This window comes from Lissotriton vulgaris, chromosome 3_1, assembly GCF_964263255.1.
Source record: "Lissotriton vulgaris chromosome 3_1, aLisVul1.2, whole genome shotgun sequence".
NCBI lineage: Eukaryota > Metazoa > Chordata > Amphibia > Caudata > Salamandridae > Lissotriton > Lissotriton vulgaris.
In genome coordinates, this window is record NC_141689.1 from 671,376,382 (window position 1) to 671,404,258 (window position 27,877).

A 27,877-nucleotide genomic window follows, 5' to 3' on the forward strand; every position below is an offset into this window, starting at 1 on the left:
GCCTAGAGAGAATAGAGAACTTCTTGTATCTGGGCTTTCTTTTTTACGACAAACTAAATTGGTCTCCAATGGTTAGAAATAGAATGAATCAGATATCCAGAAGTATAGTGGCCCTATAGAAGTTTACCCTAAACTTGGGAGATAAACCAGTTAAAGAAATGCTAGATATTTATTCTGCAAAAACATTATCTATAGCTACCTATAGTGCCAGAGTTAGGGACATAGCACGGGTAGAGTCGCTCAAGATAACAGAGGACACGTTTCTTAAAAGACTGCTGGCAATACCCAGCTACTATCCAATTATTTTAATCAATGAGTAGCTGGGTGTTCCGTTTATCTCTGATACTGTTAAACTAGCCCCTCTGATGGTTTGGCTTTCGATATGGAGAAGGGAAACTGACCTCCTTAACCAAACAGTGATAAAGGATATATTATCTCTGACTAGAGCTTCATTAATTCCCTGGTTAGCCTATGTGAAAAAAACCTTTAGTGAACTAGATCTTGGGTTTTTGTATGACACTCCCTTTTATTGTTTATCATTTTCCAAATACAGACTGAAGAAATTTTTTATTGCCAAACAATCCCAGGATAGACTACAAGAAAGTCTATCTAAAATCTCAGTAATGGCCTATCGTGCATTACCTCCAGTGGCTACTGGACATCTTTCTATTTGTCTTTTGTCACCAATAAAAGACATAATTTTGTTTTGGTGAGATTAAGACTGAATTTCTTTCTGCTAATGGTTGAGTACTCTGCACATTCCTAATCGGTATCCCATCTGTCTCTTCGTCCCTGGGTCCCTGAGATGGTCTCTCCAAGTAATCAATTTCACATCTACTTTTTTTGTGCCCATTCTATAATGCTGAGAGGGCTAAATTTATTATCCCTCTAATGAAAAAAACTCAGTCTATGTTCGCCTAACCAGGCACTGGAAGCAATACGTGAGTTGGTATCCCCCTATGTATGTTACATGCTATTGTCCTTTTTTATTAGCTGTTTTAAGGACTAGAATGGCGAATATTCTGTTATAATGGCTAGCCCCTAAGACCACCCATGTACTGATTCTGGGAATGCTTATGTATTAAAATCAATAGCACGTGGAACTTTTTCGCTGGGTGTTCTTTTTTATCTGTTTTAACAATTTTATTGAGATATTAAATATATCCTTGTATGTTAAGTTGTAATTTTAGCTGCTTTTTGATACTTTTTTCCCTTTTATGAATTTGAAATGGTACAATGTGATCCTAAATAATGAGTTGTTTGGATGTTTTTATTGTTTGTTTGCGAACCATGTCTTTCTCTTTTTTATGTACTTTGTATGCATTATTTTTAAATGCAAAATAAAGATCTTGGTTGATTGAATAGATTCCTCAAAGGCATTACTCACCTCTTTCCTCCTATTCCGTTTGTAATGCCTCAGTGTGACTTGAACTTAGTTCTAACATATCTTATGTGCACTCCCTTCGAGCCACTACATCACTGTCCTCTCAGACTTTTAACTTTAACACCTTGACTGCTGCAGCAATTCTCCTTGGATGCTGAACTCCTTGAAATCCCATTGTTCATGACGAGCTCAGCTCGTCATAAGCACACGACCAGTGTACTGCATGACGAGCTGAGCTAGTCATGAGCATGGAAGGGGCTAAAGACTGCTTTCCTAGTGGCCATCACCTCTGCTCGCAGTGTGAGTGAGCTTCAGGCTCTGTCCTCTAAGCCTCCTTTTCTTGCTTTCCTCCGGACAAGGTTACCCTAAGAACCAGACCTTCCTTTCTTCCCAAAGTGGTTACTTCTTTCCACATTGATCAAAGCCATCACTTTGCCCACCTTCTTTCTGCCTCCGCATCTGTCAAAAGAGGCTCCACCGTATGGATCCAAAACGTTCTCTATCTTTCTAACTGGATCACACAAGGCAATTCCGGGTGGATGACCAACTTTTTGTTGGCTATGTGGGTGCCAAAAATGGTCAAGCCGTGCAAAAACGTACCATCTCTCGGTGGGTCGTTCTTTGCATTAAAATGTGTTACTGTTTGCCAAAAGAGGAGCCTCCAGTAGGATTGCGCGCCCATTCCACTAGGGCGACGGCAGCCACTACTGCTTTGGGACGTGAAGCTCCCCTTCAGGATACCTGCCAGACAGCCACATGGGCATCTCTGTACACGTTCACCAAACACTACTGCCTTGACTCTCAAGTCTGGAGAGACGGCTTCCGACGCCACCTATCGACGCGCAGTGGTATTGGTACAAAAGAATGTCTACGGATCTAGTCTGAAGCCTGAGGATAAATCTAAGGTAAGGAATCTATAACTAATATATGTCTCTTACAGATATATAGTTACCGAAGTTAAGTAACTTGTTCGACATGCACCCAGAGGTCACCTTAAAGGAGTCCCCTGAAACAGTACTAGCCACATAGTGTTCTGCCTGATTGGTATCTTCCAGCCTGCCACCACTGATGAATTTCTGACCCCTGAAAGGCAGAGCCCACTTTCTTAGACGTCAGAAACGCTACTTTCTCCGGTGGAAGGTGTTCACACCTCTGCCACCGGGATGGCTAGCAGATTAGCTTCTCAAGGCAAGTGGCTTTAAAGCCTCTGCCTCCTTTGAAATACAACTCTGGCTTCCCACCAGACCTCGGTAATGCATCCCCCTACATATGCAGGCACCGACCGCACCTGTCCGGTACATCATTTTGCTGGCCGTCGGGTCCACTGAAGGAGCATAATGTCGATCTAATGCTAAGTGTACAATTTTGCAGCTCTACATGCCAAGAACAGATGCATACTGGTAAGTAGCATTTTCCTTATGCTGGCCTCCTTATGACTTATGAATTTGTTTCTGTTACATACTAAGCTCGGGCCTACGAGCCATACTTCATGTATTCGATCAGATAGTTATTTTCAGTGGTCTAAGAAATGCTTTTGTCTATTTTGCAGGGTTTGAGCTGTACTCCATGGTGCCTTCCATCTGCCCCCTTGAAACACTTCACAATTCTTTATCTCTGAAGCAAGTGGATGAATTTCTCTCTTTCATTGCTTCGCCCTCCAGCGACACTCTGCCAGAGACACCAACAGATGCTTCATGTAAGAGAAGTTTCATTTTTTCTCAAAATAACTATATGACTGTAGAAGTGGATTGCTATTTAGGACGATTGTTGTTCATTGATGGATATTTTAGTATGCACATTAGTAAGTGATACTTCTAAATGCATCAATACTGATACCATATGAAATAATAATGCTTATTTTCTGTAGTCCTACTTTGATTGTTCTTTAGTTGCACACCTTCTCTTTTTATTTTCTAAAACATATTGAATGTTTGTGAAAGATTAATGCCTTTTAGGAAGGACTGGCATTCCCTGTTAAAAATGTCACCAAGGGGCCATCATTATGCAATTTAATTTCTGAAACGTACGTTTTATGACATTTTCAGTGGTTTATATATATTGCCTGGTGTTCACGAAAGTGAGGATGGTGGTGGCAGTACACCATCGGAGCGTAGGGGTGCCAGTGCCATTCTTCCCCTGGTACAGTGACTGGCTTTTGAAGGCAGTTTCGCCCTAGACAGTGGTTATCCACCACACAACAAGAGCAGACCAGGTCTAGGAATGGCGTGTAACCATGACGGAGACCGCGAAACAGTCAGGTGTGTGTGTAAGCAAATGTTATTGCGTAACCAAAGCTAAGACAATAGCTAGGACACGTCCCATCAGCCCACCCTCGTGGTGGTTTTTCATCATGTGGGAGGTGGTGGTCACTCTGAACCTCGCCCGACAATATAGTGCCGGGGATCAAAGCCAAAATTCTAGCCATGATGTTTACCAAATAGTGAAAAGTAAAAATAAAGTGCAGTGCTACAGTAATCGATAAAATTAACTACTAGGACTCAGAGAATGTTCACACTGAAGTCGTAAGTGTCAAGGATTAAAAACACGCCGAGTAGTTAAAGATTGAAGCTACTCAGTGGCGCTGTGCAGGTGGTCAACATGTTTAAGCCTATAGGGGAATCTACCCCGGCTTTCTTCAGGATCTATAGTGTAGTTAATTTTATCCATCACGATTTGTCTTGCATGACACTCCCAAATAAAAGACATTCAGCACTCCCAAGGAGAGGCACTCAGAAAAAAAGAAGAAAGCACCTGGAAAGGAGCCTTAACACTCATAAAATGAGGGACATCAAAAAACAGGTTCAAAATAAAGCGTGGGGTTCAACAGTCTTCAAAGACTTTTCCAGATGTCAAATGAGTCAGGTAAAAAACATGCAAATGTATATATATCTGAAAGAAACTGTTAGTTATAGATTCCTTACCTCAGAATTACCCCAAGGCGTCAGAATGTATCCAGGAAGTTTTTTGTCAGCAGTACCTCTGTGCATTGAAAGGTGGCGTCGGTCAACTCTGCGTTCGTCGTCGGCGTCATGGTCGCCGGCATGATGTCACAGTAGCTACATAGACGCTGCCCTCACACGCTGACGTCAGTTCTTTCTTTTTACGCGCCAGCTAGCTAAGATCCAAAGAGAGGTGTACCGCCAGTCTCTTTTTGACAGACTTTTTCTCGACTTTTGTCAACATTGTTTTCGAGTCCATCGACTCCTGGTGCACAAGGGATACCCGGCTTCAAGGCTTGCAGTTCCTGTAACTGACTGATGTCGGTGACGGATCCACACCGCGTGTGCCTCTTCTGCCTGGGGCGCGACCACGACCCCGACCCCAAGTCCTGCCCTGACTGCCGGACCATGAATCCGAAATCTTTGCGGGTGTGGTCCCGAAAGCTTCTCGCGCCTGAAGGCTCAGCTCCGAGCTTCCCTTCGCTGGACCCGGAGCGACCCCTGCCCAGCTTCAAGCTTTTTACGGAACGATGCATGGCATCTTTGGGCAGCCCGACTCCACCGACGCGCCTTTGAGCCCGGCAGACTCAGCTAGGGACCCTGGGCCTTCGACGCCTCGGCACTGCAGGGTCCCCTTGGATCAAGGCCTGGATCCGGATTGGCGCTGGTCAACCTTGTAACATCTCCACCGGCACCACGTCCGCAGCCGGCGTCGGCTGTGTCCCCAGTCGACGTCGACCCCGCCGGATCAAACGCTCCTGTTATACCCTGGCTCTTTGAGACCAGATTGGCTGCCAGAGGAGGGTGAGGAGGACTGGGAGGGGTCTGGGGACCCTTTAACCGGGCAGCTAGGTTATGAACCGGACTGGAGAGAGGAACTGGGGGAAGCCAGTGGTCTGGACACCTCACCAGACCATGGCATGTTGTCTCCTCCTACCGTGGCTGTGGAAGAGGGAGCGTCATACGCAGTGGTGTAGCGTAGGGCGGCTGAGGTTCTCCACCTGAGCTACCTATGGTGGCAGTCAGGACTAACCTCCTGACAGAGGTGCTTCAACCGGCAGCAAGCTCTTCGAAGTCCCTATTAGCATTTAATGAAGCCCTCACGAACATACTTTTAGGCACCTGGTCCAGGCCCAACACAGGGTGTCCTGTGGACCGGATAATTGTCCAACGCCACCCCCCCCCGGCCCAGGCGACCCCATTTTACTCTCCCAACAACCCCCCCACCCACACCCCTGAGAGCTTGGTGGTCAAAGCCTCCACAGGCGCATTCTTTACCGCTCCAACTGAATCCAAAAAGCTGGGCTATCTTGGGAAGAAGAAGTTTTCTTCATCCAGCTTGGCACTCCTGTCGGTAAACACTGCATATCTGTAGGGTCGTTACACCCACTCCATGTGAGATTCGGTTGCGCAAGTGCTGCCTCAGTGCCCAGAAGAGGCTCTCTCTCTCTCTCTCTCTCTCTCTCTCTCTCTCTCTCTCTCGCAGTTGCTGAAGGGAGAGACGCAGCAAAGTTTACCACCCTCTGTGGGCTGGATACCGCCGACTCACTAGGCAGGACGATTTCCACGTCAGTAGCCGTTCAACGCTACGCCTGTTTGAGGTAGACTGGTTTTTCCTGGGATGTCCAATTCACCCTTGTGGACATGCCCATTGATTGCCGTCACCTATTCGGTGACAAAGCAGACAGCGCATTAGAGCGATTTAATGACTCTCGGGCTACGGCTAGGTCCTTGGGCCTCTCCACCCCCCTCCCTGCGCAGTCTCCATTTTGCCCCTTTCATGGCTACGGAAGAGGTGCCCTGCCACATCCCACCCAGAGCCACAGGCCTGCTCAAGCTGTGCAGCCCCAGCACGTCCAGGGATGTGGGAACCAACGCCGTGGTTCTGGGGGCCAGTGGACGGGCCAGTCCACCACAGCCCCCTCTGCCGCAGCCTCCAAACCCTCCTGGTTCGACCTTTCAGGGCCACCAATCGCCAGTGGGCGGCAGGATTTGCCATCACCTCCCCACTGGCGAACCATCACGTCAGACAGGTGGGTTTTGCAAATAGTCAGAAGGGGCTACTCCCTCCCCTGAAAGACTACCCCTCCATCCATGCCACCTCAGTACGATCGCATGTCAGAGGATCATCTGGCCCTTCTCCAACAAGAAGTTTCGGCACACTAGGCCAAGGTGCCTTTGAGCAAGTTCCTGTCCCAGAAGTAAGTCGTGGTTGCTATTCCCACTACTTTCTGGTGCCCAAGTAGGACAAAGGCCTGTTTCCTATCTTGGATCTCAGGGATGTCAACCGCTTCCTCCGGAAGGAGAAGTTCAAATTGTTGACGCTGGCTCAGGTCATGTCTGTCCTCGACCTTGGAGACTGGATTGTAGCGTTAAACATGCAGAACGCTTACTTTCGCATCCCCGTCCTGCTGGCCCACCATCATTACCTACAGTTCACAGTAGGCCACAAGCACTTTCAGTTAACTGTGCTCCCCTTTGGCCTAACCAGTGCCCCTCTGGTGTTCACGAAAGTGATGGCGGTGGCCGCAGCTCATCTGCGCAGACCTGGGATTCCAGTCTTCCCCTATCTCGACGACTAGCTTTTGAAGGTGGGCTCGCCCCAAGCTGTCGTCTGCCACCTCCAGACTACGGCTGACCTCCTACATTCGCTGGGGTTCTTCATCAACGTGCTGAAGTCACACCTGACTCCCTCTCAGAAGCTCCTCTTCATTGAAGCGGTTCTGGACACAACAGAGTTTTGAGTCTATCCTCCCGAACAGTGAGTTCGGAATATTTAGGCTATGATTCCGATCTTTCAGACCCTATTCCGGGTTTCGTCAGGATGACCCTGAGGCTGTGGGGCCTCATGGCCTCCTGCATCCTGCTGGTACATCATGCCAGGTGGCATATGCGAGCTCTGCAGTGGGACCTGAAGTTCCAGGGGGCACAGCATCAGGGGAATCTGTCAGATTGCGTCCAGATCTTGGAGGGCACTGCACGACAATCGGAGAGATGGCTAACGAACCAGGATTGGGTCAACGGCAGATCCCTCTCCCTTCCCCAACCAGACCACACAGTGGTGACGGACTCTTCCCTTCTGGAATGGGGCGGCCACATGGGAGAGGCTGAAATCAGAGGCCTCTGATCTCCGGCTGAGCCCGGGCTCCACTTCAACCTTCTGGGGCTTTGGGCGATTCGTCTTACACTCAAAGCATTCCTTCCCTCTCTCCGGGTGTTCACGGACAACACCACCATGTGGTACTGCAACAAACAGGGCGGGGTGGGGTTGTGGTCCCTGTGTCAAGAGACCCTCATTATCTGGAGGTGGCTGGAACATTAGGGCATATCCCTGGTAGTTCAACACCTGTCAGGTTCACTGTAAGCCAGGACGGACGAGCTCAGACGCAGGTTCATGATGGATCACAAATGGTGTCTACACTCGGAGGTAGTGCAAGGTCTCTTTCAGCCGTGGGGAGAGCCTTGGTTAGATCTATTCGCCACCGAAGAGAACGCGCAATGTCAGCAATTCTGCGTGGCGGAATTTCCAAGGCCGCACTTGCTATGCGAAGCCTTTCGTTGCGAATGGAGTTGCGGTCTTCTATACGCCTTTCTGCTATACCACTTCTACCCTGAGTGCTGAAGAAGATCAAGCGCGGCCGGCCCCAAGTCATTCTTGTGGCTAAGGATTGGGCACGAAGAGTCTGGTATCCCGAGCTTCTACACATGGCCTTTGATGCTCCGATCAGACTGCTTCTTCAGCAGGATCTTCTTTCGCAGCAGCAGGGGATGGTCCTCCACCTGAACCTGTCCAGCCTCCACCTCCTTGCGTGGAGTTGAGCGGCAGCATTTGATGTTGTTTGACTTGCCTCCCAAAGTCTTGGCAGCCAGGCGTCCCTCCACTAAGACTTCCTTAGGCTTCCTGATCAGCCTTCTCCTTTTCAAGTTCCCTATTGTAAATAGATTCCTTAAGAGCATTACTCATCTTTTTCCTCCTGGTCCTTTCGTAATGCCTCAGTGGGGCTTGAACTTGGTTCTTACTTACCTTATGTGTGCTCCTTTTGAGCCATTACATAACTGTCCTCTCACGCTTCTCGTTTTGAAAACTACCTTTCTGGTGGCCATCACCTCTGCACGCAGTGTGAGTGAGCTACAAGCTCTTTCTTCCAAGCCTTCCTTTCTGGCTGTTCATCCGATCTGAAAGAGACACGTTAGTGATAGATTCCTTACCTTAGAATATCCCCAGGCGTCAGACTGGATCCGGAAATGTTTGCATAGCAGTACCCTTGCGCGTCGTCTGCGGCTCCGCGTCCGTCGTCGGCGTCGTGGGCGCCGTGATGACGTCGTCGGAGTACTTAGAAGCCGCCTCCGCGTGCTGATGTCAGTTCTTCTTTTTTCCGCGCCCGCAAGCAGTAAAAAAAGCAGTACTTTAGTCACTTTTTGACTAACCTTTTTTGATCCCTTTTGATCATTTTTCTTGAGTCTTGCGACTCCGGACGGTGCCGATAGGGATGCCAAGTTTCAAACCTTGTGAGGATTGCGACCGACTGATGTCGGTCACCGACCCTCACCGTCGGTGTCTCCACTGTCTCGGCGTCGACCACGACGACAAGGCCTGCTCCGACTGCCGGGCAGTGACTTCGAAAGCTAGGCGGGAGCGATCCCGCAAGCGACTCGAACTCCGGCAGTCGGCCCCTCGCCGTGAGAGGTCACGGTCCCAACGGAGGTTGAGGGACAGGTCGCGATGTAGGAGCCATCACAGCTCCGAGAGTAGACTTCAATCCTCCGGGTCGAAGTCGTCGTCAGGTAAGCACAAGAAGTCGAAGAGACATCATCGCTCTTCCGACTCCCCCCGACGCTTGCGCGCCGCGGCCGGGGGTTCGGGTGACACCGCCCAAGCGTCTCCGTCAGAATCGCGGGCGTCGCGGCCTGCCCCACACCCTCCGGTCCCTGGGCAAAGCGCGACGCCGGAGGAGATCGAGCGCTTCCTCATGGCCATGAGGTCCCTCGATTCTCTGACTGGTTCCGCGGCACCTTTGGGCCCAGCGGACCCGTCTGGGGACCCTAGCGGGTCGGGTGCCTCGGCCCCGACGCCGTTGGGTGCTTCGGCCCGACGCCGCCGGCGCCGCAGGGCCCGGCACCGCAGGGCCCCTCTGGATCCGCTTTAGGATCCGGGTCGTCGCCGGTTGACCTAACGACCTCACCGGCGCCGGTCCCTCGGATGTCGCCTCCGGCGCCGTCCACGATGCCTCCCTCAATCCGGGTCCGCGTCGGAACGGCGCCGCTGGGCGCCGCTTTCGACGCCGCTTGGGGAGTTTCACTTCTATGAACCGGCCCCATCGTTTGACAACCCTGATTATCAGGAGATGGGTGATGAGGAGTATTGGGAGGGGTCTGAGGACCCTCTGACGCAAGAGTGTCAGTCTCAAGAGGACGGGACAGGTGGACTTGGGGATGCTAGTGGTCTGGACACCTCGCCAGACACTGGCTTTGTCTCGCCTCCTACCGTGGCTTCGGAGGAGGGTGCTACATACAGTGTGTTGTTGATGAGGGCGGCCAAGGCCTTGGACCTTGAGCTCCCCGTCGATGTCCAGAATACACTCATGGACATGCCGTTTGATGGCCGTCGCCTTTTTGGCAACAAGGCAGACCATGCGCTTGAGCGCTTTAAGGACTCCAGGGCTTCTGCCAAGTCCCTAGGCCTCTCGGCCTTGCGCCAGCAAAAAGGGTGCCTGTCGCTCCTTTCGTGGCCAAGGAAGGGGCGCCCCCACACGTGCTGCCAGCTACGCACCGCAGTCTAACATCCAACGCGGTGGCGGCCGTGGAAATCACAGTGGAGGCGGTCGGGGACAACGGCGAGGCCAGTCCACACCCTCCCCCGCAGCATCCGCCTCTAAACCCTCCTAGTCCGTGCTTTTCAGCCCATGTGATGCCTGTGGGGGGCAGGGTTCGCCATCACCACTCCCACTGGCGCACTGTCACATCGGATAGGTGGGTGCTGCAAATCGTCCGAAGGGGCTACTCCCTCCCCTTCGAGACGACCCCTCAAGCCATGCCACCGCAACACCACCGCGTATCGGGGGATCATCTGCGGCTTCTGCAGGATGAAGTTTCAGCCCTCTTGGCCAAGGGGGCCATCGAGCGCGTTCCTGGGCCAGAAGTAGGGTGTGGTTGCTACTCCCACTACTTTCTGGTACCCAAGAAGGGCAAAGGGGGCCTATGCCCTATCTTGGACCTACGGAACGTCAACGGCTTCCTCCGGAAGGAGATGTTCAAAATGCTGACTCTGGCTCAGGTCTTAGCTGCCCTGGACCCAGGAGACTGGTTGGTAGCTTTGGACTTACAGGACGCTTATTTCCACATCCCCGTCCTGCCGGCCCACCGGCGCTACCTGCGGTTCACGGTAGGCCACGAGCACTTTCAGTTTACCGTGCTCCCCTTCGGCCTTACAAGCGCCCCATGGGTGTTCACGAAAGTGATGGCGGTGGTCGCTGCTCATCTGCGCAGGTTAGGGGTTTCAATCTTCCCCTACCTCGACGACTGGTTGTTGAAGGCGGGTTCACCCCAGACAGTCGTCAGCCACCTCCAGACGACGGCAGACCTCTTGCACCAGCTGGGGTTCTCCATCAATGTGCCGAAATCACACCTGTGCCCCTCTCAGAAGCTCCTTTTCATCGGAGCGGTTCTCGACTCGGCGCAGTTTCGGGTTTACCCACCCGAACAGCGGGTTCGGGATATACAGGCTCCGATTCCGATCTTTCAGCCTTTATCCCGAGTCTCGGTCAGGTTGACGCTGCGGCTTCTGGGGCTGATGGCTTCCTGCATCCTTCTGGTGCATCACGCCCATTGGCGGATGCGGGCTCTGCAGTGGGACCTGAGGTTTCAGTGGGCCCAGCATCATGGCAACCTATCCGACCTTGTCCTGATCTCGGAGGGCACTGCGAGACAGCTGCAGTGGTAGCTGACGGACCGCGATTGGGTCAGCGGCAGATCCCTCTCCCTTCCCCAACCGGAGCACATAGTTGTGACCGACGCGTCTCTCCAGGGATGGGGAGGCCACATGGGAGAGGCGGAGATCAGAGGCCTCTGGTCTCCGGCAGAGTCCCGGCTCCATATCAACCTTTTGGAGCTGCGGGCGATTAGTCTAGCACTGCAGGCATTCCTCCCCTCTGTCCGGGGGAGTGTAGTGCAGGTGTTCACGGACAACACCACCATGTGGTACTGCAACAAACAGGGCGGGGTGGGGTCGTGGACCCTCTGCCAGGAAGCTCTGCGCCTTTGGCAGTGGCTGGAACATCAGGGTGGGACCCTGGTGGTTCACCACCTGGCAGGTTCCCTGAACGCCAGGGCGGACAAACTCAGCCGTCTGTGCATGATGGATCACGAATGGCATCTGAACTCGGACGTGGCGCAAGGCCCCTTTCAGCAGTGGGGAGAGCCTTGGTTAGATCTATTCGCCACCGAAGAGAATGCGCAATGTTATCAGTTCTGCGCGTTGGAATTTCCAAGGCGGCACTCGCTCGGAGACGCTTTTCTCGTGAGTAGAGTTGCGGTCTGTTGTATGCCTTTCCGCTAATACCACTTCTGCCCAGAGTGCTGAAGAAGATCAGGCGCGACCGGGCCCAAGTCATCCTTGTGGCTCCGGACTGGGCACGAAGGTACTGGTATCCCGAGCTACTCAGTATGTCAGTTGATCCCCCGGTTCGTCTGCCTCTTCAGGAGGACCTTCTGTCGCAGCAGCAGGGGACGGTCCTCCACTCGAACCTGTCCAGTCTCCATCTCCATGCTTGGAGATTGAGCGGCGACAGTTGAGGCCATTTGACTTGCCTCCTGAAGTCTGTAACATCATTCTGGTAGCCAGGGGTCCCTCGACGAAGTGGGTATACGCCTGGAGGTGGAACAGATTTGTAGCATGGTGCACAGCAAAGGCTGTGGATCCTCTCTCTGCCCCTCTTTCTGAGGTTCTTCTCTTCCTTCTTTCTCTTGCCCAGCAGGGCTCTGCTCTGGGCACTATCAAGAGCTACCTTTCTGCCCTTTCAGCCTTTTTGAGGCTGCCTGATCAACCTTCTTTGTTCAAGTCCCCTGTTGTTAATCGATTCCTGAAAGGCATCACACATACGTTTCCACCCGTTCCCTTCGTGATGCCTCAGTGGGACTTGAACCTGGTTCTTACTTTTCTGATGTGCGCTCCCTTTGAGACACTTCACAACTGTCCTATCAGCCTTCTTACTTTAAAGACTGCTTTCCTGGTTGCCATCACCTCTGCCAGGAGAGTGAGTGAGCTCCAGGCTCTATCCTCTAAAACTCCTTTCCTTTCTGTCCATCCAGACAAGGTTGTGTTGCGGACAAAGCCCTCTTTCCTGCCCAAGGTAGTCACAGCCTTCAACATCGGGCAGTCCATCACCTTGCCCACCTTCTTTCCGCCTCCGCATCCCTCAAAAGAGGAAGTGCGCCTCCACCGTCTGGACCCAAAACGTGCGCTTTCATTCTATTTGGATCGGACACGCCAGTTCCGGGTGGATGACCAACTCTTTGTTGGTTACGTGGGCGCTAAGAAGGGACGGGCGGTGCACAAACGGACCATCTCTCGGTGGATCGTGTTGTGCATCCAAGCGTGCTACTCCTTGGCTAAAAAGGATCCTCCTGCTGGGCTGAGAGCCCATTCCACTCGGGCCAGGGCAACTGTCAGGTAGCTACGTGGGCCTCGCTGCACACGTTCACAAAACACTGCTGCCTGGACAGTCAAGTCCGGAGGGATGGCTTCTTTGGCCGTTCCGTCCTCCAGGACTTTCTGGTGTGATTATTGGTTCGCAGACCCACCACCAGGGTTGGTATTGCTGGGGTATCTATTCTAAGGTAAGGAATCTATCACTAACGTGTCTCTTTCAGATGCACAAGTTACTACTTATGTAACGATATATCTGTAAGAGACATTAGTTAGTGATCGATTCCTTACCGACCCACCCATCCTCCCCGTTCTGCGAACCGATATCTAGGGTTTAGGTCATCCCCTTTCAGGGCCCTAGTTTCAATGGCACCAGTGTTGGTTTTTAGCATAGCTCTGCGTTTCTGGCGCGGAAAAGCTGTGTCTAAGAACTGACGTCAGCATGCGGAGGCGGCGTCTAAGTACTCCGACGACGGACGCGGAGCCGCAGACGACGCCTACCGACGCACAAGGGTACTGCTACGCAAAAATTTCCAGATCCAGTCCGACGCCTGGGGATATTCTAAGATAAAGAATCTATCACTAACTAATGTCTCTTACAGATATATCGTTACACAAGTAGTAACTTGTGCGACAAGGTCGTCCTCAGAACTAGACCTTCCTTTCTTCTCAAAGTGGTTACTTCTGTCCACATTGGCCAAACCATAACTTTGCCCACCTTCTTTCCGCCTCAAAAACCTTCAAAAGAGGAAGCGAGGCTCCCCCGTCTGGATCCAAAACGTGCGCTTTCCTTCTTCTTGGATCGCAACAAACAAATCTCTTGTAGACGACCAGCTCCTTGTTGGTTACGTGGGCACTAAGAAAGGACAGGCCGTGCTCAAACCGACCATCTCCAGGCTGGTCGTTCTGTGTATCAAAGCTTGCTACTCTTTGGCAAAGAAGGAGCCTCCAATGGGGCTGCTCGCCCATTCCACAACGGCGAAAGCAGCTACTATTGCTTTGGGACAGAGAGTCCCTCTTAATGACATCTGTCAGGCAGCTATGTGGGCATCGCTGCACACGTTCACCAAATACTACTGCCAGGACAGCCAAGTCCAGAGAGACAGCTTCTTTGGCCGTTCTGTTCTCCAGGACTTTCTGGTGTGATCTTGGTTCGCAGACCCACCTCCGGGGTTGGTATTTTGTGTATGTGTGTGTGTGTGTGTGTGTGTGTGTGTGTATGTGTGTGTGTGTGTGTGTGTGTGTGTGTGAGTGTGTGTGTGTATATGTCTGTGCAGAAGCAAATAATAATTAAACACTTAATAAATAATCAAATGCATGGGATAAAACACAAGCAGATAATAATGGTAAAACACTCGCAAATAATAATAATAATGAAACACTTACAGGTTAGATAATAATGGAACATTCACAAGTAAAATGAAAGGGAGCAAAATATAAGCAGATAATAATTAAACATTCACAAATCAAATATAAGTAGAACACTAGCAAATTATAATAATAATTGACATACAATGAAAGAAACAAGCACTGTCGAATGAGAAAATCAATTATAAAGAGCACAACATGAAAAACATCACAGAGCAATGAAACTCGTACATCACCATTTTAGAGTACATCCTTCTATTCAGCTCAACCGGGAAGCCCTTGATGGTCGGTCAGAAGTCTCACTGGGACAGCAAGACTTTCTCATGACGATGATTCCATCTGGCGAGTGAGCTTCTGTAGGAGCGCAAAAACTTCCTGTCTTTAATACTCTTAAGTAACACGGAGAGAGACTTCTAGAAATTCCCCCATCCTCCATCTATTGCAAAACCAAACCTGACCGTACCGGTCTGTTCCAAGGTCAAGGCGGAAGCTGGCCGAACCTCTGTGTTTTGACTCGGAGACCGAGAGGTGCATTCCGCACATTTCTCTCTCAAGCTTTCAACGCATGTCCCACACATTCTGTTCCACCAAGGCCGTTTTGCTCTGTACTTGCTCTGTACTGAAAAGAAAGTAAACAATCCTACTCTGAAGCTGCAAGGAGGCACGAAATTAAATCACAAGTTAAATGCAAGAGCACAAAAAATAATGTTGTACATTCAAGATAGAGTAAAGTAAAACACATTAAGTCAATTGAAACACTTGTAGTCAAAGGATGTCACATTATCCCAATACATATGAGTGCATATACCATCCTTCAAGGGGAGGCTTGTTCAGGTGCTCACAGACAACACCAGTGCCAGATTGTACTGCAGCAAAAAGGGTGGGGTGAGGTCATGTACCCTATGTCTGGAGGTTCTCCTGCCTCTGGAAATTGCTGAACCACTGTAGGAAGCCGGCTCTTTATGTAATATATCAAAACGAAGATATACTGTGCAAAGAGTCGGGGTATTTCCATACAAACAGACAGGGGCTTGCTCTAGTAGTAGACATCTGCAAATACACACAATAGTCAATAAATGATCCACACGACTCAATAAGGAGAGCAACACCAATTTATAAAGATAACATATCTTTATACATGATTCAGCACCAGAATCAATACAACGATCAGGTAAGGACTTTTTTCAAGAGAAATACTTTGGTATTTAAACAGTCCACAGTGTATTTTTCAGAGGCTACAAAGTTAACCCTTGGAAGGAAAAACAAATATGGCATACGAGATCTGTGCAGCAACTTAGGAGACCAACCTCCAGGGCTTGAGATGAATATGGGGCAAGGTCCACTCCAAGGCAGCACCAGAGCAGCGCGAAGGCGGCCGGGTGCAGTGGTGAAAATCAGCTTAGGTGCCCAATGCAAGTCGATGGGGATCGCTCTACGTGAACAGATGCTGCAGTGTCGGACTGGGATGCCAGTCGGGCTGAACCTACAGGGGGCCTCAGACATCACGATGCTTGGGGACAGGAAGGGGGATATCTATGGTCCTCTTCTCCTTCGGCCAGGGGTGACTGGTGCAGGGGTGGCCTAAGCGTTGGCTTTTCATCACTGGGAGCAGTCGTGGAAAATGCGGCCTGCACACAGCTGTTGCAGGCAGCATTGAGAAGCCCACAGCGGGGAGACCTAAGGTGAACTTAGAGTCTGGAAGGTTGGAATACCACCATGGCACCTTTGGCCCATTTCAGATCGTGCTGGGCGGCTCGGGTGCAGTAGTGCTTTCTGTTGTCAGGTTTTCGTGGTCTTGGAGCCTCACAGCTCAGTCTGTGATGCCTCCTAGATGCAGGGGAACAGCTCTGCTGCTTCACAGAAGTTCCTGCGTTTTTGGGGAAGTGCTGGCAGTCCTCTCAGGTTTTGGAGGATCAGCAGCTTGCAGGGTAAGATGACTTTGGAGCAATTGTCGAGAATCGGCAAACAGGCCAGCAGTGCTGGTGCCAAGTCAGGTGCTTCTTCTGCATTGTTTGATTTCACAGCTGTTAAGCCCTTCTTATTATTATTTAAGTTGACTGGATCTGATTCTCTAGTGCCAGGGGCTATCATCAATACAGAATGTAGGGGCTATTCGGGAGTGTAGGGTAGTAGCCAATTGGCTACCTACCTTAGAGGTCACTGTGCCCCATATATGACCACTTCCTAGTGGAGGTGGTCATAACCCTGTCCCACAATTCCAGATTTTGCCATCACCAAAATGGCTAACTTTGAAAAGTCTCCTACACTTCAGATAGCCCACCTTAGGGGTGGCACTAGGCTGAGGGTGGACACCCGTCGGACTTGCTAATTTTCCCACCTATCTGATAGAGACATCTAGCTCCTGATTCATTAACTTTTGACTCCCCTCCAGACACCAGCCTGGATCCGGAAATTTTTCCAGCAGTACCTCTGCACGCTGGGGTACGGTGTCGTACACCTCTCTATTGATGTAGACTCCGGTTTGGACGTCATCAGCGTCATATAAGTTCCCTCCAGCGCTCGGATGTCAGTTTCTTCTTTTATACGCTGCAACGTGGATTGGGAGATCTGGCTCCTGAGAAAGGTGGTTGGCATCTTCACCTGTGAGAGAAACCAGATTCGTATACCAAAGGCTGTAAAACATTTGAAGCTCGCCTACCTTGGAATGCTGATCTGCAGATCATCCTGTGTGAGGAGGTGTAACATACCCTCTGCTCGAGCAGGCTTGGTTTATGACCCCTGAGAGCAAAGGCCCACACCCTCGGGGTTCAGAAACTCTGGGGGCAGGCTGGCTAAAACCAGTCAGTAAGCAAACCAGAAGTTGGTAGGTTTTCAGGGGGCACCTCTAAGGTGCCCTCTGTTTGCATGTATTACTAAATCCGACACTGGTATCAGTGCAGTTCTAATAATATGCAATGTTTGATACCAAACATCCCTGTTTTCAGGGAAGCCATCACATAGCTGGGGAACTCGTTTTCACCAGTGTTCAGCACATGCTTTAAAATGGCTTCCCTGATCAATTGTACTGACAGTAATGAAACTGACCAGCACCAGAGCAAACCCCTTATGCAGTTATGCCCTCACATGAAGTATGGTGCACTCTGCCTTAGGGTGGTATGGCCTACGTAGTTGTGACTTACTTATACTGCTGGAAGTGTCGCCAGGCATGGCACACAGTTGTACCATGTCATGTTTTCACTTTTGTCTGCAACAAGACAAGCATTCTGCAGTGGCAGTTTGCGTTACCTTGGTTAAGGGTCCTTTAGTGCGGCACAATTTGTGCTGCAGCCCTTGGGGACCATCTTTAGTACCTCAGGCCCTAGGTACCAGGGGTACCATTTACTACAAACGTCCGGAGGGTACCAAAGGTATTACCAGTTGGGTAAGCAATTGCACAGTTTTGGGAACGAAATCTGTTACTGGACACCTAGTTAGAAAGGAACGCAGTGCGCTTCCAGTTGAAATCACATCAAATACCGGTCAAAAAGTCTGGGTGACCATGTCGAAAAGGGCGCTTTCCTACAACCACTTAGCGAGCTACCTATATGCCAGGGCAGGCAAACTGTGAAGACTGGGACCCAAGACCCTGGCTCAATCTCTTCACCACCTAGTCTAGGAATGACAACTCGCTGGGGAGAGCAATTATTTTGTCTGTGATATTTCGGCAATACATCTAGCTGAGGACTAAAGGCTTTTCCAGGAATGCCTAAGCATTGCATGGACATGCCCTTTGATGGCTCCTGTCTCTTGGAAAAAAGGTGAACTCTGTTCTAGAACGCATTAAGGACTCCAGATCTACAGCCAGGTCCTTAGGCCTCCCTGTGGTTACTTGACGTTCCCAGTCCACTTCCCGCCCCTTTCGTAGTCACGGAAGAGGTTTCCAACCACATCAATACCTTTCGCAGCCATCACCGCCAGCAAACTTCCACACATTTTCGTGGCCTTGCCCCCTACCATCATGGGCGTTCAGTAACATTAGACCGTCAGGTAAGATCGATCAATCAGGGGTTTGTAAAGCACGGCTAGTCACCCGTGAGGGTCTTAAGGTGCTGAAGCGGGGCTGCTAATCTGTTTGGGTGTGGAGGTTTTAGTCAAAGAGCCAGGTCTTGAGGTCCTTCCTGAACTGGGCTAACAACCCAGATTGCGTAAGGTGGAGGGGCAGGGTGTTCCAGGTCTTGGCGAGGTAGGAGAAGGATCTTCCTCCAGTTCTGGTCTTGTGGATCCGTGGGACGGAGGCAAAATGGATTTGTCTGATGGGTATTTTGAAAGCGAGGCGGTGGTTCAGATATTCTGGGCCTGCATCTTGGAGAGCTTTATAGGAATTTGTTAGGAGCTTGGAAGTGATTCTCTTGTTGACAGGGAGGCAGTGGAGTTGTCGAAGATGTTGTCATGTGGCTGTGGTGGAGGATGCAGATGCCAAACTGGCTGCAGCTTTTTGGCCATTCTGTTGTTTTATGAGCTGTTTCTGGTGAGAGTTGATTGACCTAGTCAAGTCTACTGGTGATGGCTGCGAGGGTAACCGTCTGTCTGATAGATACTACTAGCCGCAGATTCCTTAACGTAGAATTATCCCCAGGCGTGACACTGGATCCGGAAAACTTTTTGCCACAGCATCCTTGCGCACCGCATCACGCGACTCCGCCCAGGCGTTGTCCGAGTACGTGACGTCAGCGAGGTCACGTAAGTCCCACCTTGGCGCTCCTACGTCAGTCTTTTTCCTTTTCCTCGTGCAACGCGGATCCGGATCGTGCTCCAGGCCTATTCAGGCCCTTCCCTTTCTCCTATTGCCTTGTGTGGGAACAGTATGCAAATGCCTTCGGGCTTAAGACGTGCTCGTCTTGTGCGTGCCAGATGTCAGTGATGGACCCTCACCCCATCTGCATGTGGTGTTTGGGGGAACACCACGACTCCACTGATTGTGAGGCATGCCAGCAGATGAAACCGCTTCTTACGAGGGTGACTGTGTTGATTTGAGGCACCATGTGTTGGGTAGCCGGGAGCTGGCAGTGTTTATTATTCGCTCCGCTCTAGACATCTTGGAGGTGCTTGGTCATGCCATGGCTTCTTCGGTTGCACTTCGTTGCCATGCCTGGCTTCGGGACAGTGTGTCCCCGGAGAACTTTGGGAATGGCTGGTGGACCTTCCTTTCGATGACGCTCTTTTGTTCCACGCCCCTGCGGGCTCGGCCATTCAGAGGTTCGTGGCGGGGCTTCGGCCTACTCCCCCTCCTCCTTCTCCCCCCTCAGGGACCTGTGAGTTGATCTGGTTTTTGGGAGGTGTTCTTCTGTTGGGGCGGGTCGCCCCAGTTCTGTGGTCTGTGTGCTTCATGTGCATTAGAGTCCTCCTGGTTGGGACTGTGGTTCTGTTGGCTGCTTGCCATCCCCTTCTTGACTGTGTGTTTTTGCTTTGGGTTCTTCACCATGCTGGCCCTGAGCCTAGGCCTTCTGTTTTTTCTCTTTGGCTGCTTGACAAGCCTTCTGAAAGTTTTTCCGCAGGTATTTTCTGTTGTCCTCTGCTGCAGAAGGTTTTCCTAGAGGTTCCCATGTCTTGGGATGGGGACGTAACGTGCCCTAAGTGGGGCAGTGGTAGTTGTTATATAGCTCTGTCATGTGCTGGGGAGCTGTGGTGGCCTTCGGGCCACTGTTCTCCGTGGCGTTACAGTATGTTGCAGATGCAATCCTCTTGCTGATGGCTGAGAATGGATTGAGTTGTGCCCCGGGGTGTCCGAGGTCACTGCGCTGTTCGCCTGGTCTGGCCTGCTGTCTGCAGCCTGATGTCTTGGCTCTGTCTGGGTCCACTTTTTTTTCCTCCGTGTGTGTGCGGACTCCTCTCTGGAGCGTGTCCGGACCCTTCTTTGCCTTCCTGCTCCCTGTCTCTGGCTTGCCCCGAGTGCATCCTTCCGGGGTGCTCTCGGTGTCTGGCTGTGCTTGCCGGTGCCGACCTACTGTCTTTCTGCACCATTGTACCTCCTTGGGGCTTTGGTGGGACCATCATCCTTGTCTTGTCCGCTTCTTCCAGTGGGCCCTTCATTCAGTTCTACCTCTCCATCCTGGGGATGAGATGGTTCTTGTGTTCTTGCCCCTCTTTCGGGTGCAGTCTTTCCCTGCGGAGCGTTGGATGGTTCTTCCTGAGTGACCTCGGGCTTCCCTGTCTACTTCCGCCTGCTTATTACTGGCGGCCCCGTTCTGTCTGGTCTATTGCCTTCTGGCTGTGATAGGATTGGCTGCCCTCTTCACTGGGTGTGCTCCCGGTGGGGGGGCTTGCCTTTGCTCTTCCTCTTCTCCTTGGAGTCACTAGGTTGCTCTTCTCCCTCGGTGCTCCTCTTATTGCCTTAGCCTTGGGTGGAGGTTATGCTGCCTTGCATGGGCGTGGGGTGCTTTAGCCTCCTTTCGCCTTGCCCTCTTTTCCTCTGCTGAGTGAGGACGGGCTACCTCTTTTCTTGTCTTCTCGCATCCCCTCTGGGGTCGGTGGTCCTCTGGGTGTAGGGGGTCCCCTTGCCTGGGGGGACGGGGCTCTTCGCCCTGTCCGTTTGAACCATCCCCTGTGGGACTCTGTTATGTCCAGGCGGGTGGGGTCCTCTTGCAGACACTCCTCCCCTCTGGGTATGACTAGGGTATCTATTCTACATTAAGGAAGCTGAGGCTAGTAGTCTCTATCAGATGTCCGAGAAACTTACCTTCGGTAACGATGTATCTGGTCGAGACGATTCTAGCGCCAGATTCCTTCACGGCCCCCCTTCCTCCCCGTTCTGCGAGGACTTTTGGCTTGTTCTTCTGCACTCACCTCCCTGTGGGCGGCTGTGTCTTCCATGAGTACATTCTTTCTGACAGGATGTTCGTCCTGTTTATTTGTTCCTTTTCCTCCCCTTTCGGCACATTGGAGGATAAGTCTATAGGTACTTTGGTGCCCTTATGCTCTGGTTGCTCCAGGTTGGGGCCTACTCCCTCCCTCCCCCTTTATTACCAGGGTTCTGGGCCCTCTGCTATCCTCTAGGTTGGGGTATTTTGGCTATGCCTCTGCCCTTTGTTCATTATGAGGGTTGCCCCACTATTTGAGGGGGCTGTCTTGGAGTTTTGCCGTTCCTGGTTTGTCCCGGATTGGTTCCACTTAATTGTTTTTGGTTGGGGTTGTAGTCTTGCTACATGTTATCATGTCACTTTTACATATGTTCTTTGTCTCCAAGGGGGGCTATTTCTGTACTGGCAGGGTTGCTGCTCAGGGCTGGGCTCTGTTCTTTATTCTTTTCCCTGCCTTTGGGTACTGTAGTGCCTGGCACCGCTCTTTCTGATGTTATTCCTCACCATTCCTTTTTCTGCTCTTTCGCACGCTGTTCCTATACTCTCACAGTTTTGTCTGCTGGTTCCGCGTTGTGGCGTGGAAAAGTTCTCCGAAGAAAATAGACATAGGCGCGCCAGGTGGGTCTTTTGTGACCTCGCTGTCGTCACGTATGTGGACAATGTAACATAGTTTATCCGTTGGACTGATCTTTAAACCCAATCATGCAACTTTGCACACTGCTTAACATACCTTCTATCCTTAAGAAATCTCTCCCTTAACTACACATCAATACCCATTGCAAATGTGACTCCAAACATGTATTATAAAATTGTCAAAAATGTATAATGCGTACGTTATTCCTACGGGCCCGCCCTTCAAAGTCGTTCAGTCGACGAATAACCAGTTCATTCGAGGCCCTCAGAGTCTGAACTTCCGATTGTAATTCTGTTACATCGTCCGTCAGACTGGCCGTCTTAATGTCCAGAGATTTCACCTTCTCACTCGTTTTCGTGTGGTCCGCCAGGATCAAGTTAACCTCAATAGACACAGTGTCCAGCTTATGAGCCAGAGTCTCCATCTTCTGCCCGAGAGAGGACTTGACCCTATCAATGGCGGCCATCACATCTTGTAGCGTAGGCTCCACTTCCAGGGCAGAGGTTTCTTTTGCCCCTTCTTGTGACTTCTCCAGTCCACTAGGTGACCCCTTGGATTGTGCATATTGGTCAATGTTGTTGGATTGGGTATATCTTGTCCCTCTAGTGTTCTTCGATTGCCATTTATCCCCCTCCAGTTTGGTCGCCATTTTGGGACAATCCTATACTCTTCGTCCGAGTTGGGCCAATATCAAGTCTTTTGCTCTCGACTCTTTAGAATCTTTAGGATACTCTGCTCACCGTCTGCAGTTCCGTTGTGCCCAATAATCAGCAAAGACCCCAGGCCTCAGCACCCTCACTGGCGCGACGTCCACACAAAATCCTCGGTTTCGATTCCACAGGCTTCCACTTTGTTAACATGTCCTCACAATATGGCCCACCATTGCCGCTTAGGGTTTCTGATCATCTGGAGCACACCCCGGCAGGATCGCCAAGAGCCCCCGGGCAAATCGGAAGTGAAACCAAATCCAGTCGCGAGGCCGGGCCGGCCACTTCCGGTCCCTTGTGCCGTTGTTGTCGCACTACACCTCGGGCACAATGCCAACCCAAGCACTGGACATCCCAGATAGACAGGCCGCAAACTTCCCAACTCTCCAACTCTGGATTCCGGGGCACGGTCGGGATGCGGTTTTCAGCGTCCGATACTTCTTCGGTTCCGCAACAAGAAGCACGCTACAGTGAACAGGATAAACGACAGGATATATTGGGGGAGCAACGGGGGTCTCGGGAGCCCTAAGCTCACGCAGCCATCTTGTATGCGCGTGAAGCTCCTCCAGCCTATATTAGAATCTTGGTGTTGTAGCAAGCCATAGGTTATTTACGTCATGTTCACTCCTTTATCAAGAATTTTCTTGAAGTTCTTCTTATTCACTGTTTCAACATACGTGACTAATCAGCACTACTGATATCTTTATTTATGATTTAACCCGCAGTATTATTTATTTTCATTAAATGACTTGCCTTATTGTTTTCTTGTTGTTTCGGTCAATCAGCTAAGGCTTTTCTTCTCTACCGTCCCAGTAATGTTCGTTAGGTTGTTAGGTGGTGAATTCCGCTTTTTCAGTGTAATATTTATTGACAACATATTTCAACAATTCTTCTTATTCATGTAGCTCATTTTCATGCCAGTTTGGATTACTATCTCTAGTTCTTTTAGTTTTGTTGAGAGAGTGTATTTTCTGAATTACTTATTCTTTGATCCTGGTCATTTTAGCTATAAGCATTCCTTTTGCAAAAATCGTTAAGCTTTGACATAAATACTAAGCGTATGATACACTTTCAAATTAATGTTGATAGAGTTCTTTATTTCTGACTATGCTGTTGATAACATTAGCCCTGGAATATGTTTTGTGAAAAGTGAGGCAAAGATGACCATGTATAGTGGGAGTTTTTGTCCCTTCAAACATCCAAACATCTTAAGGTTTTACAAAAAGTGTTACTTTTAATTCTATCCAAGGATAGAATTAAAAGTAGCATGTACAAGTAACTTGTATAATGAAGCTTTTGTCCAAAACCAGATCTGGTGTTAAATTAAAGGCATCCCCCAATTATCAGATTATTTTCTATATCTTTTTATTAAAACATGTTTAGTGTACTATAGCAGGGGATTCGTTTTAGGGCATGGCAGATGCACATTATATAAAGATATTTTAACTTCCTGTTTCGTTTTTTTGGTGTTGATCTGCCTTTAAAGTGTCCATGTTTTTTAATGGAACATTATGCTTACTCAGCACAATTTGCTAGTACAAAAAGATGCAATTCCAAACCAACCCAGATTCTTTAGGATGTTGTTGTTTCCAAATCAGGTAAGTGTGTTTATAGTAAATGGCAACCTTTTCTTTGAAGTTATAATTGCAGTGCATTTATCTTTAAATCAATTAGTGATGTTATTTTCATTTCAAGATATTATCCTAAGTATATTAATCATGTTCTCAAACGTGAGGGGCCAACCAGTATCAGTTTTGTGTTATTTCAGGTTACTAATAAACATAAAAAATAAAAATAAAAAAGTAAAATAAAAACATTTCATGGTGAGATTTACTATGATACCTAACACTGTTTCCAGTGGCTCTTAAAATAGTGTGCACGAAAATCACTCGAGCTCTTAAATTTGATACTTTCCATTGTGCTGTAACTTGATAATAAAAAAAACTATACCCCAAATCTTGTGTTTTAAGTCTTTTGCTTGAATGTAATGATGCCAAGATATGAATTGCTCTCCAGATGCGTGCTTATTTTGGGAACAGCTGATTCATACATTACAAATCTGTGTGAAAATGAAAATAATTCCCAAATTTTATTTTCTTGTAGCACCTTCACCATGCTTTGGTGGAAGAAAAGTATCTCTAAATACATTCACCACAACCAAGATACTCCCAACTCCATTTCCGCAGTCTTCTGACAGACAAATGCAAGAAAAACTTGTTTTTTGTAAGTGCATTCATGAATTATAGGGTCATTTTGTAGTTTTGTACTAGAAGTATCCAAGGTGTAAAATTGTTATTTCCTTAAGCAGAAAATCGTTATAAATGTGTGCAGCTTATATTTATTCATAAAGTTCACTTTTTTCCATTTGGCGGAGATGTGGGAAAGCAATATTAATGTATTCATTTGAATCATAGTACAATCCAGCTAAAGTTCCATATAAAAATGCATAGTTCACTAGTTACCTTTTGCAAATGTGTTAGACATTTTGATAATTCCCATACGCTAGATCTTTGTCTTGCACTATTTTAATGTTTTCTCTTTCTCTGTTGCTGTTATACAAGTGAGCATCACTCTCCAGCAAGAGAGCATCGTACAACATATGACAAATAATATTTGTAATAACAAGAACAATACTAGAATAGGGATTACATTACTCATGGAGAAATAGTATAACGCACATTACAAATTTCAATCTTGTGTTCCTCCATCACGAAACCATAGTGGGCCCAGATGAAGATAAGCTATTCCACGGTAGCAAACACTTAAACAAGCATTTGCAATGCAATACGTCTCGCATTTACGCGAGTTTAAGCTATTGGCATTGTAATTGACAATGCCTTTTATTTATGTTTTAAAAATTCAAACAAAAATAAAAGGCATTGTTATTTGCAATGTCAATAGCTCAAAGTCGTATAAATACGAGACCTATTGCATAGCAAATGCTAGTTCCTGGTTTGTGTGTGTATGTGTGTGTTTGTATTTGTGAGTGCACATACATATATGCAAAAATACACGTCCCAGAATGCAACGTGTTGTTTAAGGATCTATGCATGTTTAAAGATGCTGTTAATGCCATGGAAGCCACAAGACAGCTATGTGTTTGGGGAGGCACATCCACTGGTACCAGCGGCCACAAACTGGAGCCCTGGCTGGAAAGATTTATCAGCTGCCTCTCACTTTGATTCATGCAGCGTACTGCGATTTCCCTGACCAGCTCAATGAGCAGGCAGAGAGATAGAATAAAAGGAAAACATCCCCATCAACCTGCCAATCTTAGGTGAAAATCTGAGCCGGGGAACGGGGTGGGCCAATGCTGTGTGCATTGTCTTAGCAATCAGAGAACATGGCATGCGAGCCACCAATCTCGGGCTGCTCCTAAATTTATTATAACATGCAATTTAGCAACAGCTCAATCACCGCAGACATGACAGCACTCACAGCTTTATTATCTGTCCAGAGAGTGCTGGGGATTATCGCTGTCTCTGGGGAGGAGGAGCCGCTCCCACCGGAGCCGAACACTGCCCCTTCCCTCAGTCATCGTCAGCTATGAAAAGACCCTGGAACGGTGTACTCCCTCTCCCTTCGTGACCCTGACCAACCCCCGCAGGTGCTCAGCACATCCCATTAATTCTACACCTGAAGCTCCTGGGAGGTGACTACTCCCTCCTCTGTCTGACCTCTAGCACCACGCACACCACCCACCACCCTTACAGACCAAGCCACCATTCAGAGGGGGGCCATGTACAGACTTCACACAATTGTTACTAGAATTTTGTATTGACGCGTATACATCAATTCAACACAGACAAAGCAAAGCACTTTACTCCTGCGCTTCCCACCCCATCACTGTCAAAGTACTACCTGCGACGTCTTTCAAAAGAAGCACACGGCTACTTTATGTAAAACGTCAAGCCACTGAAATAATGAAAAGAACGGGAGGCAAATACAACCAGTAACTTAACTGCAGGTATGTCATTCGCATATTTAAAAATAACAGAAAAGACGAAGATACATATATTAGTTCTTGTGCGGGCGTTAGGCAAAGTCAAATCAGTACAGCCTAAAAAACGCAGATAAGAATTGAAAAGAGCATTACCAGCACGTCCGAGGAGCTTAAATACACCACTTTCTCCCTGAGAACTTTGGGTGTTTTCATCTTTCTGTTTGCGACTATATTAGGGTGACCAACTGGCATTGGTGCAAATTCAGGACGGTGAGTGTAAAAATTCAGGACAAAGGTTCAAAATTCAGGACACAAATTCAGGACAGGAGGTCAAAATTCAGGACAAAACTTAAGGACAATAGGTACGTTTTACAGGCACATCCGAGATTGCGCAATAGTATATAAGTAAGCCCAGCCATTTCCAAACATATTCAACCATTTGCAAACCTATCCATCATGTACCCTTCCATCTATCATTTCACTCATCCATCCCTTCATCCATCCTTTCACTCATCCATCCATTATCCATCCATCCACCCTATCGCCCTATCCATCTGTTCACTTATCCATCCACTCTTCATCCCATCCATCCACTCATCCATTCAGCCATTCACCCTTTCACCAATCCAGCCATCCTCTCACTTACTAATCCTTCCACCCATCCACTCTTTTAGTCATCAATCCATCCTCCCTTTCTCTCTCCATCGACCCTTTCACTTAGCCATCCTTCCTTCCATCCATCCACCCACCCATCCATCCACTCATCCACTCATGAATCCATCCATTGACCCTATCACTCATCCATCTATCATTTCACTCCTTCACACATCTATTCATCCTTTTGTCCGTCTACCCTCCATTTCACTCTTCTCATCCATCCTTACATCCACCCTTTCACTCATACGTCCATTCATTCACCCTTGCACTTATCAATCCATCAATCCATCCATCATTTTAATCATCCACCCAACCACCCACCCACCCATCATCCACCCAACCATCCATCATCCACCCAACCATCAACCCACCCACTCATCCATCCTTTCACCCACCCATCCACTCATCCATCCTTTCACCCACCTACCATCCACCCACTCATCCATCCATCCTTTCACCCACCCACTCATCATCCATCCTTTCCCGCACCAACTCTCCATCCATCCATACTTTCACCCACCCACTCATCATCCATCCATCCTTCCCCTCATCACCCATTCATCCTTCCCCTCATCACCCATCCAGCCTTCCCCTCATCACCCATCCATCCTTCCCCTCATCATCCATCCATCCTTCCCCTCATCATCCATCCATCCTTTCACCCACCCCCTCATCATCCATCCCCTCATCATCCATCCATCCATCCTTCCCCTCATCATCCATCCCTTTACCCACCTCCTCATCACCCATCCCTCCATCCATCCACCCTTCCCCTCATCATCCATCCATCCTCCCCCCTCATCA

General features: G+C 49.2%; 1 protein-coding gene across 16 annotated transcripts in view; it reads left to right on the top strand.

Annotated features, from left to right (window-relative positions):
- PPIP5K2 (diphosphoinositol pentakisphosphate kinase 2) overlaps positions 1–27,877 on the top strand; it is a 1,400,407-nt gene that overhangs the window by 1,335,441 nt on the left and 37,089 nt on the right. For all 16 annotated transcript variants that reach the window (XM_086960990.1, XM_086960983.1, XM_086960987.1 and 13 more), the window contains 2 exons: positions 2,934–3,080; positions 24,577–24,696. In XM_086960990.1, coding sequence (XP_086817116.1) covers positions 2,934–3,080; positions 24,577–24,696 — 267 coding nt within the window. The remainder of the gene's footprint in view (positions 1–2,933; positions 3,081–24,576; positions 24,697–27,877) is intronic.